This window comes from Musca domestica, unplaced genomic scaffold (genome assembly GCF_030504385.1).
Source record: "Musca domestica strain aabys unplaced genomic scaffold, Musca_domestica.polishedcontigs.V.1.1 9, whole genome shotgun sequence".
NCBI classification, from domain to species: Eukaryota; Metazoa; Arthropoda; class Insecta; order Diptera; family Muscidae; genus Musca; species Musca domestica.
The window spans coordinates 17889202-17901921 of record NW_026712435.1 but is presented as its reverse complement, the minus strand read 5'-3'; the positions used below and the strand labels follow the sequence as shown (position 1 = coordinate 17901921).

At 33.7% G+C, this 12720-nt stretch overlaps 2 protein-coding genes across 8 annotated transcripts in view; one reads left to right on the top strand and one right to left on the bottom strand.

The window, feature by feature from the left end:
- LOC101894333 (alpha-tubulin N-acetyltransferase 1) overlaps positions 1-12720 on the top strand; it is a 151309-nt gene that overhangs the window by 54676 nt on the left and 83913 nt on the right. The window lies entirely within an intron of this gene.
- Positions 2912-6129, bottom strand: LOC131806895 (uncharacterized). The gene is made up of 2 exons (XM_059131745.1): positions 5919-6129; positions 2912-5849 (listed from the first exon to the last, which is right to left on the bottom strand). The coding sequence occupies exons 1-2, from the start codon at positions 6077-6079 to the stop codon at positions 3023-3025; spliced, it is 2988 nt and encodes a 995-aa protein (XP_058987728.1). The 5' UTR covers positions 6080-6129; the 3' UTR covers positions 2912-3022.

Sequence of the window (12720 nt, the reverse complement as noted above, 5' to 3'; positions counted from 1 at the left end):
AAAAATTTGCAAACCGATGATGGAAAAGAATTTTTCAACACAGATTTTAAGAAACTAATGCAGAAATATTCCATAAACCACTACTCCACATATAGTGTATTGAAGGCCTCAATTGTTGAGCGTTTTAATAGAACTTTGAAGTCGCTAATGTGGAAGGAGTTCAGTTATAATGGGAATTATCTATGGATTGATGTTTATAGAGAATTGGTTAAACAATACAATAAAACACCTCATCGAACAATAAAAATGGCCCCTATTCAAGTAAATTCATCGAATGAGAAGGCATTGTTGCAATCTGCTTATAACCACTTAAAAATTTTTAGGAGACAAAACTTTCGTGTGGGTGATCATGTACGCATTAGCAAATATAAACATCAATTTGAAAAGGGATACACGCCAAATTGGACTACGGAAATATTCAAGATAAGAACAATAAGAATAACAAACCCCGCTACTTATTTATTAGAAGACTATGAAGGAAATCCCATCCAAGGATGTTTCTACAAAGAAGAACTTTTACCCACAAAATATCCCAACACGTATTTAGTTGAGAAAATTTTGAAAACAAAAGGTAATAAAGTCTTGGTTAAGTGGCTGGGATTCTCAGACAAACATAATTCATGGATAGATAAGAATCATATCATATAATCTTAATATGTAGATATACAATATACAAGCATATATTTAAATAAATAAAAACCCATATATACGTATGCATATTTTGTGTTTCAATTATTACGATAAAGAATTTTGCAATGTCAAGAACGTTTACTGTGTCCGGTAAATCTCCAATTCTACATTCAACATATTTACCCCCAATTGAATTGGGAAATAGTAGTTATGAGTGTTGCCTAATAGATTTCCAATCATACAATTCAATACCCAATGTGGATAATGATAACAATCTCTTTCACATTGGAGACAATATTATAAAAATACCTATAGGATCCTATGAATTGCAAGATATTGCGAATTACTTGGAAACGGAATATAAAACTATCCACGAGAATAGATCCATTGAAATTAAGGCGAATAATAATACGCTAAAAGTAGAAATCATGTCTTCTCATGATCCTATTTACTTTGATAAAGAAAAATCTATAGGCAAGCTTTTTGGTTTTACCGAAAAAATCTTAGAATCTGGGAAAAAACATACTTCAAACCTTCAAGTCGACATTTTAAAGGTTAATGCCATACAAATACACTGCAATATTGTAACTGGATCATTCATGAATGGGTCGCCAACGCATATTCTACATGAATTTGCTCTTAATGTTCCTCCGGGATATAAATTGGTAGAGAGACCAATGAATCTCATTTATTTACCAGTGAACGTCAAAGAAATCGGTCGTCTGGAGATAAAGATAGTAGATCAAGAAGGTCGCTTTATAAATTTTAGAGAAGAAGAAATCACGCTACGTATTCATATAAGACCAATGCAATCATGATTATCTACAATAAATACAATCATAAACAAATACCAAGACACATTCAACACAAAGTTGTCAAACCGACAAGACCTACAATTTCAAAGGAAAATAAAGAGTTTTTAAAACTTATTAAGCTTAAAGTCAAACCAAATGTCTGAAATACTTAACATTAATGAGCGTCCATTCTCGGATGAGAATATTGTAAAGAGAGACTACCACAGCTATGTTCCATATATTCAATCATTTAAAAATAATGATGAAATTCGGATAAGTATACAAAATCAGGATCTTTACATACTTCCATCGGAGAGTTATCTATTCATTGAAGGAAATTTGAAAAATAGCAAGGGAGAAGTATCGCAAAATGCAAGACTGAGAAATAATTGTGTGGGATACATGTTTGATGAAATTCGCTATGAACTAAATGGAGTTGAAATTGATCGTACTCGTTATCTAGGAATAACTACAGAAATTAAAAATTGGATTTCTCTAAGCGAATCCGAAAGTAAGGTTATGAGCAAAGCGGGATGGAAAGCTGATAATGATTTATCAGTAGGATACTTTAATTTTTGTGTACCCTTAAACCGTCTACTAGGGTTCGCAGAGGACTTTGATAAAGTAATTTGCAACAGCAAGCATGACTTGATTCTTTTGCGTAGTGCCAACGATAAAAATGTGTGTTATTCAACCATGGATACGGAGGAAATTAAACTCACCATAACAAATGTTGTATGGAAAGTACAACACATTCAATTATCAGACTATAGAAAAATCAGCTTCTTGAAAACTATCAAGGATGGAAAAGCGTTGCCTTTAGCATTCCGAAGCTGGGACTGCTACTTTAATCCAACTTTTGCTGGTGGAAGACAACACAGCTGGAGTGTTAAATTGTCTGTCAATCATGAAAGACCACGATATGTTGCTTTGATATTTGAAAAAGACAACAAGCTGGAACATTGCCAACTTAAAAACATCAAAGTTCACTTGAACTCTGAAACCTATCCTTACGATGATTTGAATGTAAAGTTCGAAGAAAATGGCTATGCAGTACTATATGACATGTATACAAAGTTTCAACAATCATATTACATGAGGGAGCCACAACCACTTCTTACATATGCAAGTTTTAAAGACAAGCCCATCGCCGTTATTGACATTAGCAATCAAAACGAAGCTGTTAAGAATGGACCAATCGATTTAAAAATCCAATTTGAAACCAATAAACCAATTCCACAAAACACTTCTGCGTACTGTTTAATTATACATGATCGTCTGGTCGAGTACATTCCATTAACAGGAATTGTACGAAAAGTAGTATAATCTATTTTATACTCGCCTTTGCAAGAATATTTCAATAAAACGCAATTTACATAAATTTATAAACAAAAATATTTTGTTTTATTTTATAATAAGAATAGTTAAAGACTAGTTAAAATATAATACACTTCTATTTACTTAAAAATTAAACATTTTGTGTTGCGAGAAAATATTAATATGATGACATTTATAGTGAGTAAAGACAATTAAATTAATATTATTACTATGCTCTTTTATCTATATATTGAAACTTAAATCATAATTAAATTTATATTTTAATCCAAGTCCATTGAGACAGATTCATTTGAGTTATTTACATTTGTTTCATGAAGGTTATTTAATCTATAGTGGCCCCAAGCATAGGTGTGAATACCATCCTCTAGAATAAATCGTTTATCATCTTGATGGCTTAGCGATATTTTAGTAATTTTGTCTGTATATATTGTATGCTGTCTTGACCTAAACGAAAACATGGTACCGTAAAAAACCTTTTTGTTATAAAGACATTCTCGATATTTATCTATAGTATACTTTTTTAGGACCGACTTTTTAACTCCCTTAGATTTTTTTACTTCTTCGCTATCAACTACATTGATGGCATACATTTTAGGACGAAGGCCTACAAATTCAACCATTGTTTTTCCGTCATTCTCATCTTTCATCATGCCAAGTTTTTTCTTATTAATTAGAGGAAGTTTATATTTATTTTCTTTTGAAAACCCTGAGGTGTCAAATCTAGCCAATATTTCATCTAAAGATAATTCGGAATACAAATTCCGTCCGTAAAATGTTAATATGAACGAATCTGTATCCATATAATTTAGAATAAAATCCTCACCAAATTTCACTTTTAGAAAATCATACAGAAAATCATACATCACCCACTTTGATAAATCTAATATGCAGAACCCTAAGTACAATGGTCTATCATATTTTACTCTGACATTCCTAATTTGAATAGCAACCATATTTTCGGAGAATATCGAAAGGCTGTGAAAATTTGGCTTCGAGATTAATTTACTAGCAACATTCCTTCTTCTTTGGTTTGCCTCATCTACCCACATTGTCACAATTTTCACAGTTTTTCTTTTGTCGATATTCTCCATTGTCTTACCGAATGAAGAGTTATTCAATAATTTAAAAAAATCTTTTTCAAAGGCATTTTCAGCCTTTTCCCTATGTTCATTATTCTTCAGTATGTAAGGAGCTAACCAAGCGCTTTGTGTGAAAGCCAAAACTCTATGGACTTTCTTAAGAATTAGTCCATGTTTCAGAGATTGCTTAAGTAATTTGTAGTGTATGGTGTATGATGTTTTGTCAGTAAAATCTGCAATCAGTTTTTCAGTTTTTGAGCCCTCAACACACTTTTTCTCCGCCAAAAAAGGTAAATCGTTATGTTTGTCGTGAAGGTGCGGTGGATATTCAATATCAACCTCTAAAATAAAACCAGTAGGAGCGTTGTCAGGAATAGATAGTATTACAGCTGGATCATTGAATTTCTCCATTTCATAATCCTCCACCCATCTAAAATCTTTTTCAGGGAGACACTCAGTCATAACTGTACCATATAAATTATTTACATCCAAATAATAGATATTTACCTCTGGTTTGGCACTATTATAATTGGGAGCATCTTCATTATTTGCTACCGAGTGTCTGTTTGAGCACTGGGTAAGCCCTCCCCGAATACCATTTTTGCAGAAATTGTACATGTCTATATCTCTGAGTAGCTCAAGTTCGACTTTAGTACATAGTAGCATTGCATCCCAAGATAGAGATGGTGCTGTGAGATATTGACAAGGGTCCAGTTCGTGAATTCGCATACATAAGCTCCTGAAATTTTCAAATACGTCTGCTAAAAGCAAGACATCAGCTTTTAAATACAAATCCATGTAGTCTTGCATAGTTTGACATCGAAAATGTGACCAAACATTTGTTGCATGCCTATAATCGTCTGACGAGCATTCAGTATCTGTCAACTTATTATAAAATTGGTCTATAGGGGGAAGTTGTTTCTCCTTCAATTTTTCAAATGATGAAATATATTCGTAGGGAAATACTCCTTTCCTAGTCATAAGTTCGAATGCTTCATCATCAGGAAAATGAGATCTGACAGCAACAAAAGAATCTCGAGATAAATTCCTTGCTAATTTATCCAAACTAGTAGGCATAAATCGAAAACTATCTAAGAAACGATGCTCTAATCTATTCATTTTCTTTTTCTTCTCTTTTTTGCCCTCACTTTCCTCTTCTTGCTGGAATTCCTCATCATCTTCCTCACTCGAATCTTCTTCTTCTCCTACAACAACTGTACTTTTTAAAGAACTAGAGTCGGTTGACTCGTTATCCATATTAATGAAATAAGACATTGAAATATATTTTTCTTTGTTTTGAGGTATGACTCTTATTTCACCTCCAAATTCAACTAATTCTTTAAAGAAGAGGTGACAGTCGTACGAAGAAAAATTGTGGAAATATATTGGAATAAATTTAGGTAGATGATATTGCAGATTGCAATGGTTATGTACCGCACCTCGATATTGCCCCGTTAAGTGACAATGATCTTTCACCCTATCGTTACCTAAAATATCGCCACATATACGACAATTTATATCCCTAAGAAAGGCTGTCTCTTCTTCGGGTGTTAGAGTATTCATAGGTTTCGTTTTGGTTAGGTAACTATCATACAAAAATTTACAATCCTGAATTAGTTCTTTCAGAAAAACATTTGCTGCGTCGGGACCACTATATATAAATAACTTATTTAAATTTTCATTAAAACTACATTTAATAAAATAACTAAAAGCACATGGAATATGCTTCTTTACCTTTTCCGTTTTTTTACTCGCCCCATTGTTCTCATCTTCCTGCACGTCTTCCAGTACACTTTCGGAGTCAGCATAAATAACGAAAGGCACCTTATCCTTTTTCTTGTGATTGACGAACTTTAGTACGGCTTCTTTTTTGTTCGGCAGGGCACAGACTACTTTTCCACACTGCTTTTTGTGAGTCATACATTTATTTTCATCGTGGAAACATTGCAGGCATCCAAAACAAAAGTAACCTTTCTCCTTATGACTTGTGAATTGAGACCGCATAAGACTGAAAAAAAAGAACAAATACATGATTATTATGATATGGTTTTGATTGATAAGTTTTGTTTATAATTACCAAGACATATCCATAACCAAAATGTAATGGAAATTTTCTTCGTTGTGCAGCAATATTAAATTAATGTGATTGCTTTTCGTCTCCTTTGTTAAGTAATATGGACCAACGACCGACTTGTTTTCATAACCGAAAACATTTACGCTAATCTCTGGGTTGTTCATTTCAAATTTTTTTATATATTTAAGACCCAATGGGAAATTTAATTGTTCGAAATTTAGCGATATTCCAGATTGCAGAATAATGACATCTTGGTGTATGTCTACGTTATATGAAGAGGTTATACTCGGATCTCCATATGCAGTTTCTCCCAATGCAACAACCATACACCACTTAAAACAAAAGTCATCATAGTTTTTGATGTTAAGGCACGCACCCTTCTTGTTGCTTAATGATTTCGGAGTTGGAATATAATGTGAGCCACGTGTTAAGTTGGCTCTCAACACATTTATGTCAAGTTTTAAAAGTTTCTCCAGGGCCCAATTAGAGCCTCTTTCTTGGAACTCTTCTGATTTAGCTATAATTTCCACACAGTGGTTGAAAACGACCTCTTCCAAATCATCTCCCAGGGTTAATAGCGTTGTTTTTGAAATATGATTAAATATATTTTCAATAGTTAACTCTTTGGAAGTTGAAGGTCCATCTTTTTCATTGTTTGGTTTCACATACAGTCCTTGGAGTTCCATATTAAATTTTATGAGCGTTTTACCGTTTAACTCATTTTTCAAGGTTTTAATTATTAATTCTTTTGAAGCATTAAGAAAATCGATCGGGTACAAAATGTCTTTATTGTTTTGTATCTCATAGCTGAGTATATTTTTGTTAAATGCACTTTTAACAATTTTTATGTCAGAATCCAGATTTTTTCTCACGGTGGATCGATGTTCTTCGCTACGAACGTGTGATCGTATATTATTCACAATTTTATCACAATCACCACAAAACTTTTCCACCTTCACAGCTGATTTATTTTCATGCTGCTGCTTTAGTTTTTCTTGTTGTTGATCATGATTTTGTTTCATTACATGCTCATCTCCATGATGGTTCTCTAAGTGCAATTCTAAATCGTTTACACTTTCACATAAAACATCACAAAACATACAATGCTTTTTCATATGTTTCACAAATTCACTTTTTTCCTTGTAATAAAGGCTGCATGACCAACAAATTTTTTGAGACATTATAAAAACTTTTTTAAAAATATTAAGAAACGATGCTTATTAATCTGTGACTTGTTGAGTACTGAAATTTCTTCCAATCCAATCAATACATTATTGACTACATTTTGTAAACAAATAGAAATTCTGTGATTGAAGCAGAATTTGTCATGAAACTCTGCAACAACGCTTCCCCCCAAATTCTCATATCCATTTCACAGAAATCCAATTGTTAGTTAATGTAAACAATGGTGTTTCCTTCTTCAAATCCCTTCAATCTTCAATACCGAATTGATGCAGGGTTTGTCATGAAACTCTTTCAGTTTCAATTCTCTCAAATTGCTACATAATGTAAACAAATTCTTCATCGACAAAACTATCAAAAAGCGATCGATATAATGTATCAAAATGCCTGTCCACACAAGAAGAATTTGCTTTGATTGGCTACAGCAGCATTTTTTTAGTGTGTATATGCTACAACATTAATTGGTGGTTAGATGTCGCCTATATCGTTTCGAGGGAAATGACTGGAGAGCCATCTGGACAAAATAATAGAACACACATCTTCTTGTTGACTATGATACTAACCAAATTTGTCTCTGCTATATTCACTTCTCATATGGTGGATCTCTCTAGCCCCATTCGATATGATCATATTTCAATAGTTTTGGAGTGTGTCTATGCTACAACATAATTTATGGATAGTATGGATGGAACTCACCGTTAGATGTCGCCTATATCGTTTCGATGGGAATAACTGAACATTTTTGAGTCGCTAAAATTATAGACAAATTAAAACAAGTACAACGAAAAGTTAGTTTTGTCTTTTTATCTCATCATGTTTTGCATAGCCAACATGCTGATTTTCGTGTTCAACCCACTCGACTTCGTTATCGTTTTTCAAGAATTTCACTTGATTATTCCGGAATTTTTCGATGTCATTACGTACTTTTCACAACAACGGTGAGAGCATTTCTTTGTCTATATTTTCATTTATATTTTCATCTATGCTGAAATTAAAACCCCTGATATATCAATAATTGCAGGATATTTGTCAATTGAAACTCTTCTATAATATATCACATTTATTGAAGTCGATTTCTTGAAATATATGTTTTCAAATAAATTAATAAGCACATTTGACTGCAGTAATCAGCATGTTGACTATACAAAAGCATTCTGAGAGCCATCTAGATAAAATGATTTTCTTGGATACTTACCTCTTTCAGATGTGTTTCTGCTATATTCACTTCTCACATGGTGAATCTCTTTAGCCCCCACTCGATATGATCATAATACAGTTTTTTTCGGAGGGTGTCTCTGCTAGTGGTGAATAAGTAAACTTGAAATTTCACCATCCCATACACAGTTTTGGATTGTGTCTGCGCTAAACTTAGCGCCATCTAGTAGTTCATATTAAAACTAGCAACGCCAACGCCAACAGCCCCAATAAAATTTGCCGTGGTACAATTCAAAAGACAACATCCCCAATATAATTTGCCGTGGTACAATTCAAACGACAACATCCCCAATATAATTCACCGTGGTACATTTCAAAAGACAACATCCCCAATATATTTCACCGTGCTGAATTTCCCCCAATCAACATCCCCAATAGAATTTGCCGTGGTACAATTCCCAAGACAACATCCCCATTAAAATTCACCGTGGTGAACTTACCCTAATCAACATCCCCAATAGAATTTGCCGTGATAAATCGTGGTGAATTCCCAACATCCCCATAAGCACACTACTAGACAAATATTAGATGTTTGGTGCACAATAAAAGGTAAATCGGACGAACTTATATATGGGAGCTATATCCAAAACTGAACCGATCTCGATAAAATTTGGCAAATGTATTTCAATTTCACCAAATATTGTTGTTGCAGAATTCATATTACGGCTGCGGAGGACAAAAATAACAAATCGGATGGACAATATATATATGGGAGCTATAGCTATATCTAAACTGATTTCGATCAAATTTGGCATACTTATTTTCAGGTCTAATTTGGGTGTATATGTGAAATTCCGTACAATTCGGGCTGATATTACACGTTTGGTGCACAATAAAAGGTAAATCGGGCGATGATATATATGGGAGCTATGTCTAAATTTTGACCGATTATCTCCAATTTCAATAGGGTTCGTCCTTGTGCCAAACAAATGGTCTGTGCAAAATTTCATCTGGATCGGGCAATAAATGCGACCTGTACTTTGTTTACAAAAATACATGGACAGACGAACGGACGGACATGCATAAATCGACTCAGAATGTGATTCTATGCAGATCATCAAAAGGAACAAATGCACAAAGACTAATACCCTGACCACCTTGTGGTGTAGGGTATAAAAAGTTACCTAAACATCATGTAGAAGTCATATGTAAAACGGCTTTCACATTTCTATTTAACATTTTTAGAGCATATTTTTAGGCGCTACATAAAATTTTTTAAGAGAAAAAAAATGTATACATTTATAGTATAAAAATATGGGAGGTACTACTACTACTATGGAGGGTAAATTAAGTATTAAATTCCATTTGTAACTCTTCGAAATATCAATTAATACCCCATAATATATATATTCATACATAACAGTGTAGTGAAATAACTGACTGACTGATTGAGAATCAACGCCCAGACGAAACGGCGGAAGCTAAAATCTTGATATTGCTCCAGAGTCAGTTGTGGTGCATAGGCGTGTAAGAAAACTGGGTTTTTGGAAATTCGTGCTAAAAGGGTACGAATTGTACTGAAATGTACAAAAAAAAATAATACTTTGTATTGGACAAACGGAAAGTTCTAGAATTCTAAAATTTTGAATGAGAGTCACTGATGGAGCGCGGGATAGGGTTTTTTTTTGGGAATTCGAATTTTAAGATTACGAAAAGTATTAAAATGGTACTATACTTCTAACATCATGGTACCATTTCGTATTATGTGAACGTGAAGAGTTAAAAACTTCAGATTTGGTTTGGGAATCAAGGTTGGAAAGCAAGTTTGATACATGCAAGTGGTTTGGCAAATATGTACTGAGTGTGCGAACTGATCTAAATGGTACTAAATTAGGAACAGTTTGGTTTAGGCTAAACGGATGAAGCGGGATTTTTGAAATTTTGTATTGGGGTAACTGTTGGTGGTAGGTTTGTGATAAATAGATAGTGTTGCAAATGTGTACTGCAAGTGTACAAAAAGTACAAAATCGTACTATAGTTGGTACAATTTGGTATGGGGAAAACGAATAGTGCTTGAAATCTAAAATTCGGTATTAGCATGTGTAGCCTGGACATATGCAGGTGTTTTTGGGAATGTGTACCATTATTGTACGAAAAGTACTAAATGACACTATATTTAGTATTGGGTGAAGGGAAAGAGGTAAAACACTGGAATTTAATATTTATACTACTGATGGTATCTGTATTTGAGATTTGACGGTGGTTTTGGAAATGTGTCCTATATTTAAACGAAAATGGTACTAAATTTTGTATTGGGTAAATGTATTGGGTATTGGGAATGTTGTCTTTAATTGTACGAAAAGTACTAAATGGTATTATATTTGGTACAATTTGGTATCCGGTGAACAGACGTAGCTTGAAATCTGAGTTTTGGTAGTAGACACGTTGTTCATGTGTATCCTGGACATATGGAGGTGGTTTTGGAAATGCATCTTATACTTTTACGAAAAGTACTAAATGACAAAAAAAATTGGTAGTGGTCGAGGGGATAGGACTGAAAACCTTAAATTTCGCATTGAGGTCTATATTGGTGTTTGTGGTTAAGATATGAAGGTGGTTTCGGAAATGAGTACTATTATTGTACGAAAAGTACTAAGTGGTACTAAATTTGATATTGGGTGAAGGGAGAGGGCTGGAATCCTAAAATTTGATATTGAGTTCTCTGTTGGTATCTGGAATTGAGATATGGAGGTGGTTTTGGAAATGTGTACTATATTTGAACGAAAAGTACAAAATAGTACTAAATTTGATATTGGGTGAAGAAAAATAACTGGAATCCTGAAATTTGATATTGAGTTCTCTGTTGGTATCTGGAATTGAGATATGGAGGTGGTTTTGAAAATGTGTACTATATTTGAACGAAAAGTACAAAATAGTACTAAATTTGGTATTGGGTGAAGAAATAGAACTGGAATCCTGAAATTTGATATTGAGTTCTCTGTTGGTATCTGGTATTGAGATATGGAGGTGGTTTTGGAAATGGGGGTCAGTGGTTAAGACATAGAGGTTGTTTTCCAGAAATGTGTGCTATAATAGTTAAAAAAAAAACACGTAGTGGTACTAAATTGGATATTGAGTTAAGGGATAGAGCTGGAAACCCAAAATTTGATATTAAGGTCTCTAAGGTATTAACTTTGGATATCGATTGGGGTCTAAGATGGAGATATGTAGATTGTTTTAGATATGTGTACTAAATGTTACTAAATTTGGTATGGGATGCAGGGGGAGAACTGAAATTCTAAAATTTGATATTGAGGTTATTGCCTGTTTTTACGGTTTACATATGGAGACGTTGAATAGTTTTGGACAGAATCATTGGATGTGGTACCATTATGCAAAGGTTTTACTAACATCCAACTCGTTAAAGATTTTTGAAGAAAATTTTAACTATTTTTTTTTTTTTTTTTGGTGTAAAAGGTAACATTTTTTTATTATTCCTTCCGAAAAAGGAAAAACTTCGACCATTCTATGGAGGGTATATTAACTTTGTTATTCCGTTTGTAACTCCTCGAAGTACTCATGTCAGATCCAACAAAGTATATATATTTTTGATCAGCGTAAAATTCTAAGTCGATTTAGCGATGTCCGCCTGTCTGTCTGTTGTAATTACGCTATCTTTCGAATGAATTGAGATAGATGGCTAAAATTTTGCACACATGTTTATTTTTCCAGTAGGCAGGTTAGTTCGTAAATGGGTCATGTGGGTCCACGTTTTCATAGAGCCCCCATATAACAGTATCTACCGATAATCGGTATTTTGATGATTTTAGCGACATTATTCATCGGAATTGTTTCAAATTTGGTATTTAAAGTTTGAAATGGATACAACACCCTGAGACAGAAAATTGTCTGTGCCAGTCCACGTCTTCGTATAGCCCTCATATAGTGGTACCTCCCAATATTTAGTATTTTGATGATTTTAGCGAGATTATTAACCGGAATTGTTTAAAAGTTGGCATTTGCAATTCGTAATGGATACTACAGCCTAAGACAGAAAATTGTCTGTGCCAGTCCACGTCTTCGTATAGCCCCCATATAAAGGTACCTCCCTTCATTCGGTATTTTGATGATTTTAGCATCATTATTCACCAGAATTGTTTGAAATTATGCATTTAGAGTTCGTTATGGGAACTAGGGTCTGTGAGAGAAAATTGTCTATGCAGGTCCAGGTCTTCGTATAGGTCCCATATATCAGTACCTCTCTATATTCGGTATGTTGACGATTTTAGATGTGGTATTTGAAGTTCTTAATGGATGCTACAGCCTGTGACAGTGTGGAGAATAGTGGAGAGTATTCAAAGTTCGACCCGGTCGAACTTACTGTTTTATAACTTGTTACATCTTAAATTGGCTAACATTTTTCCTTGGGTCTCGTCCCGGTTGAAAACATTCGTAATACAGCTGATGT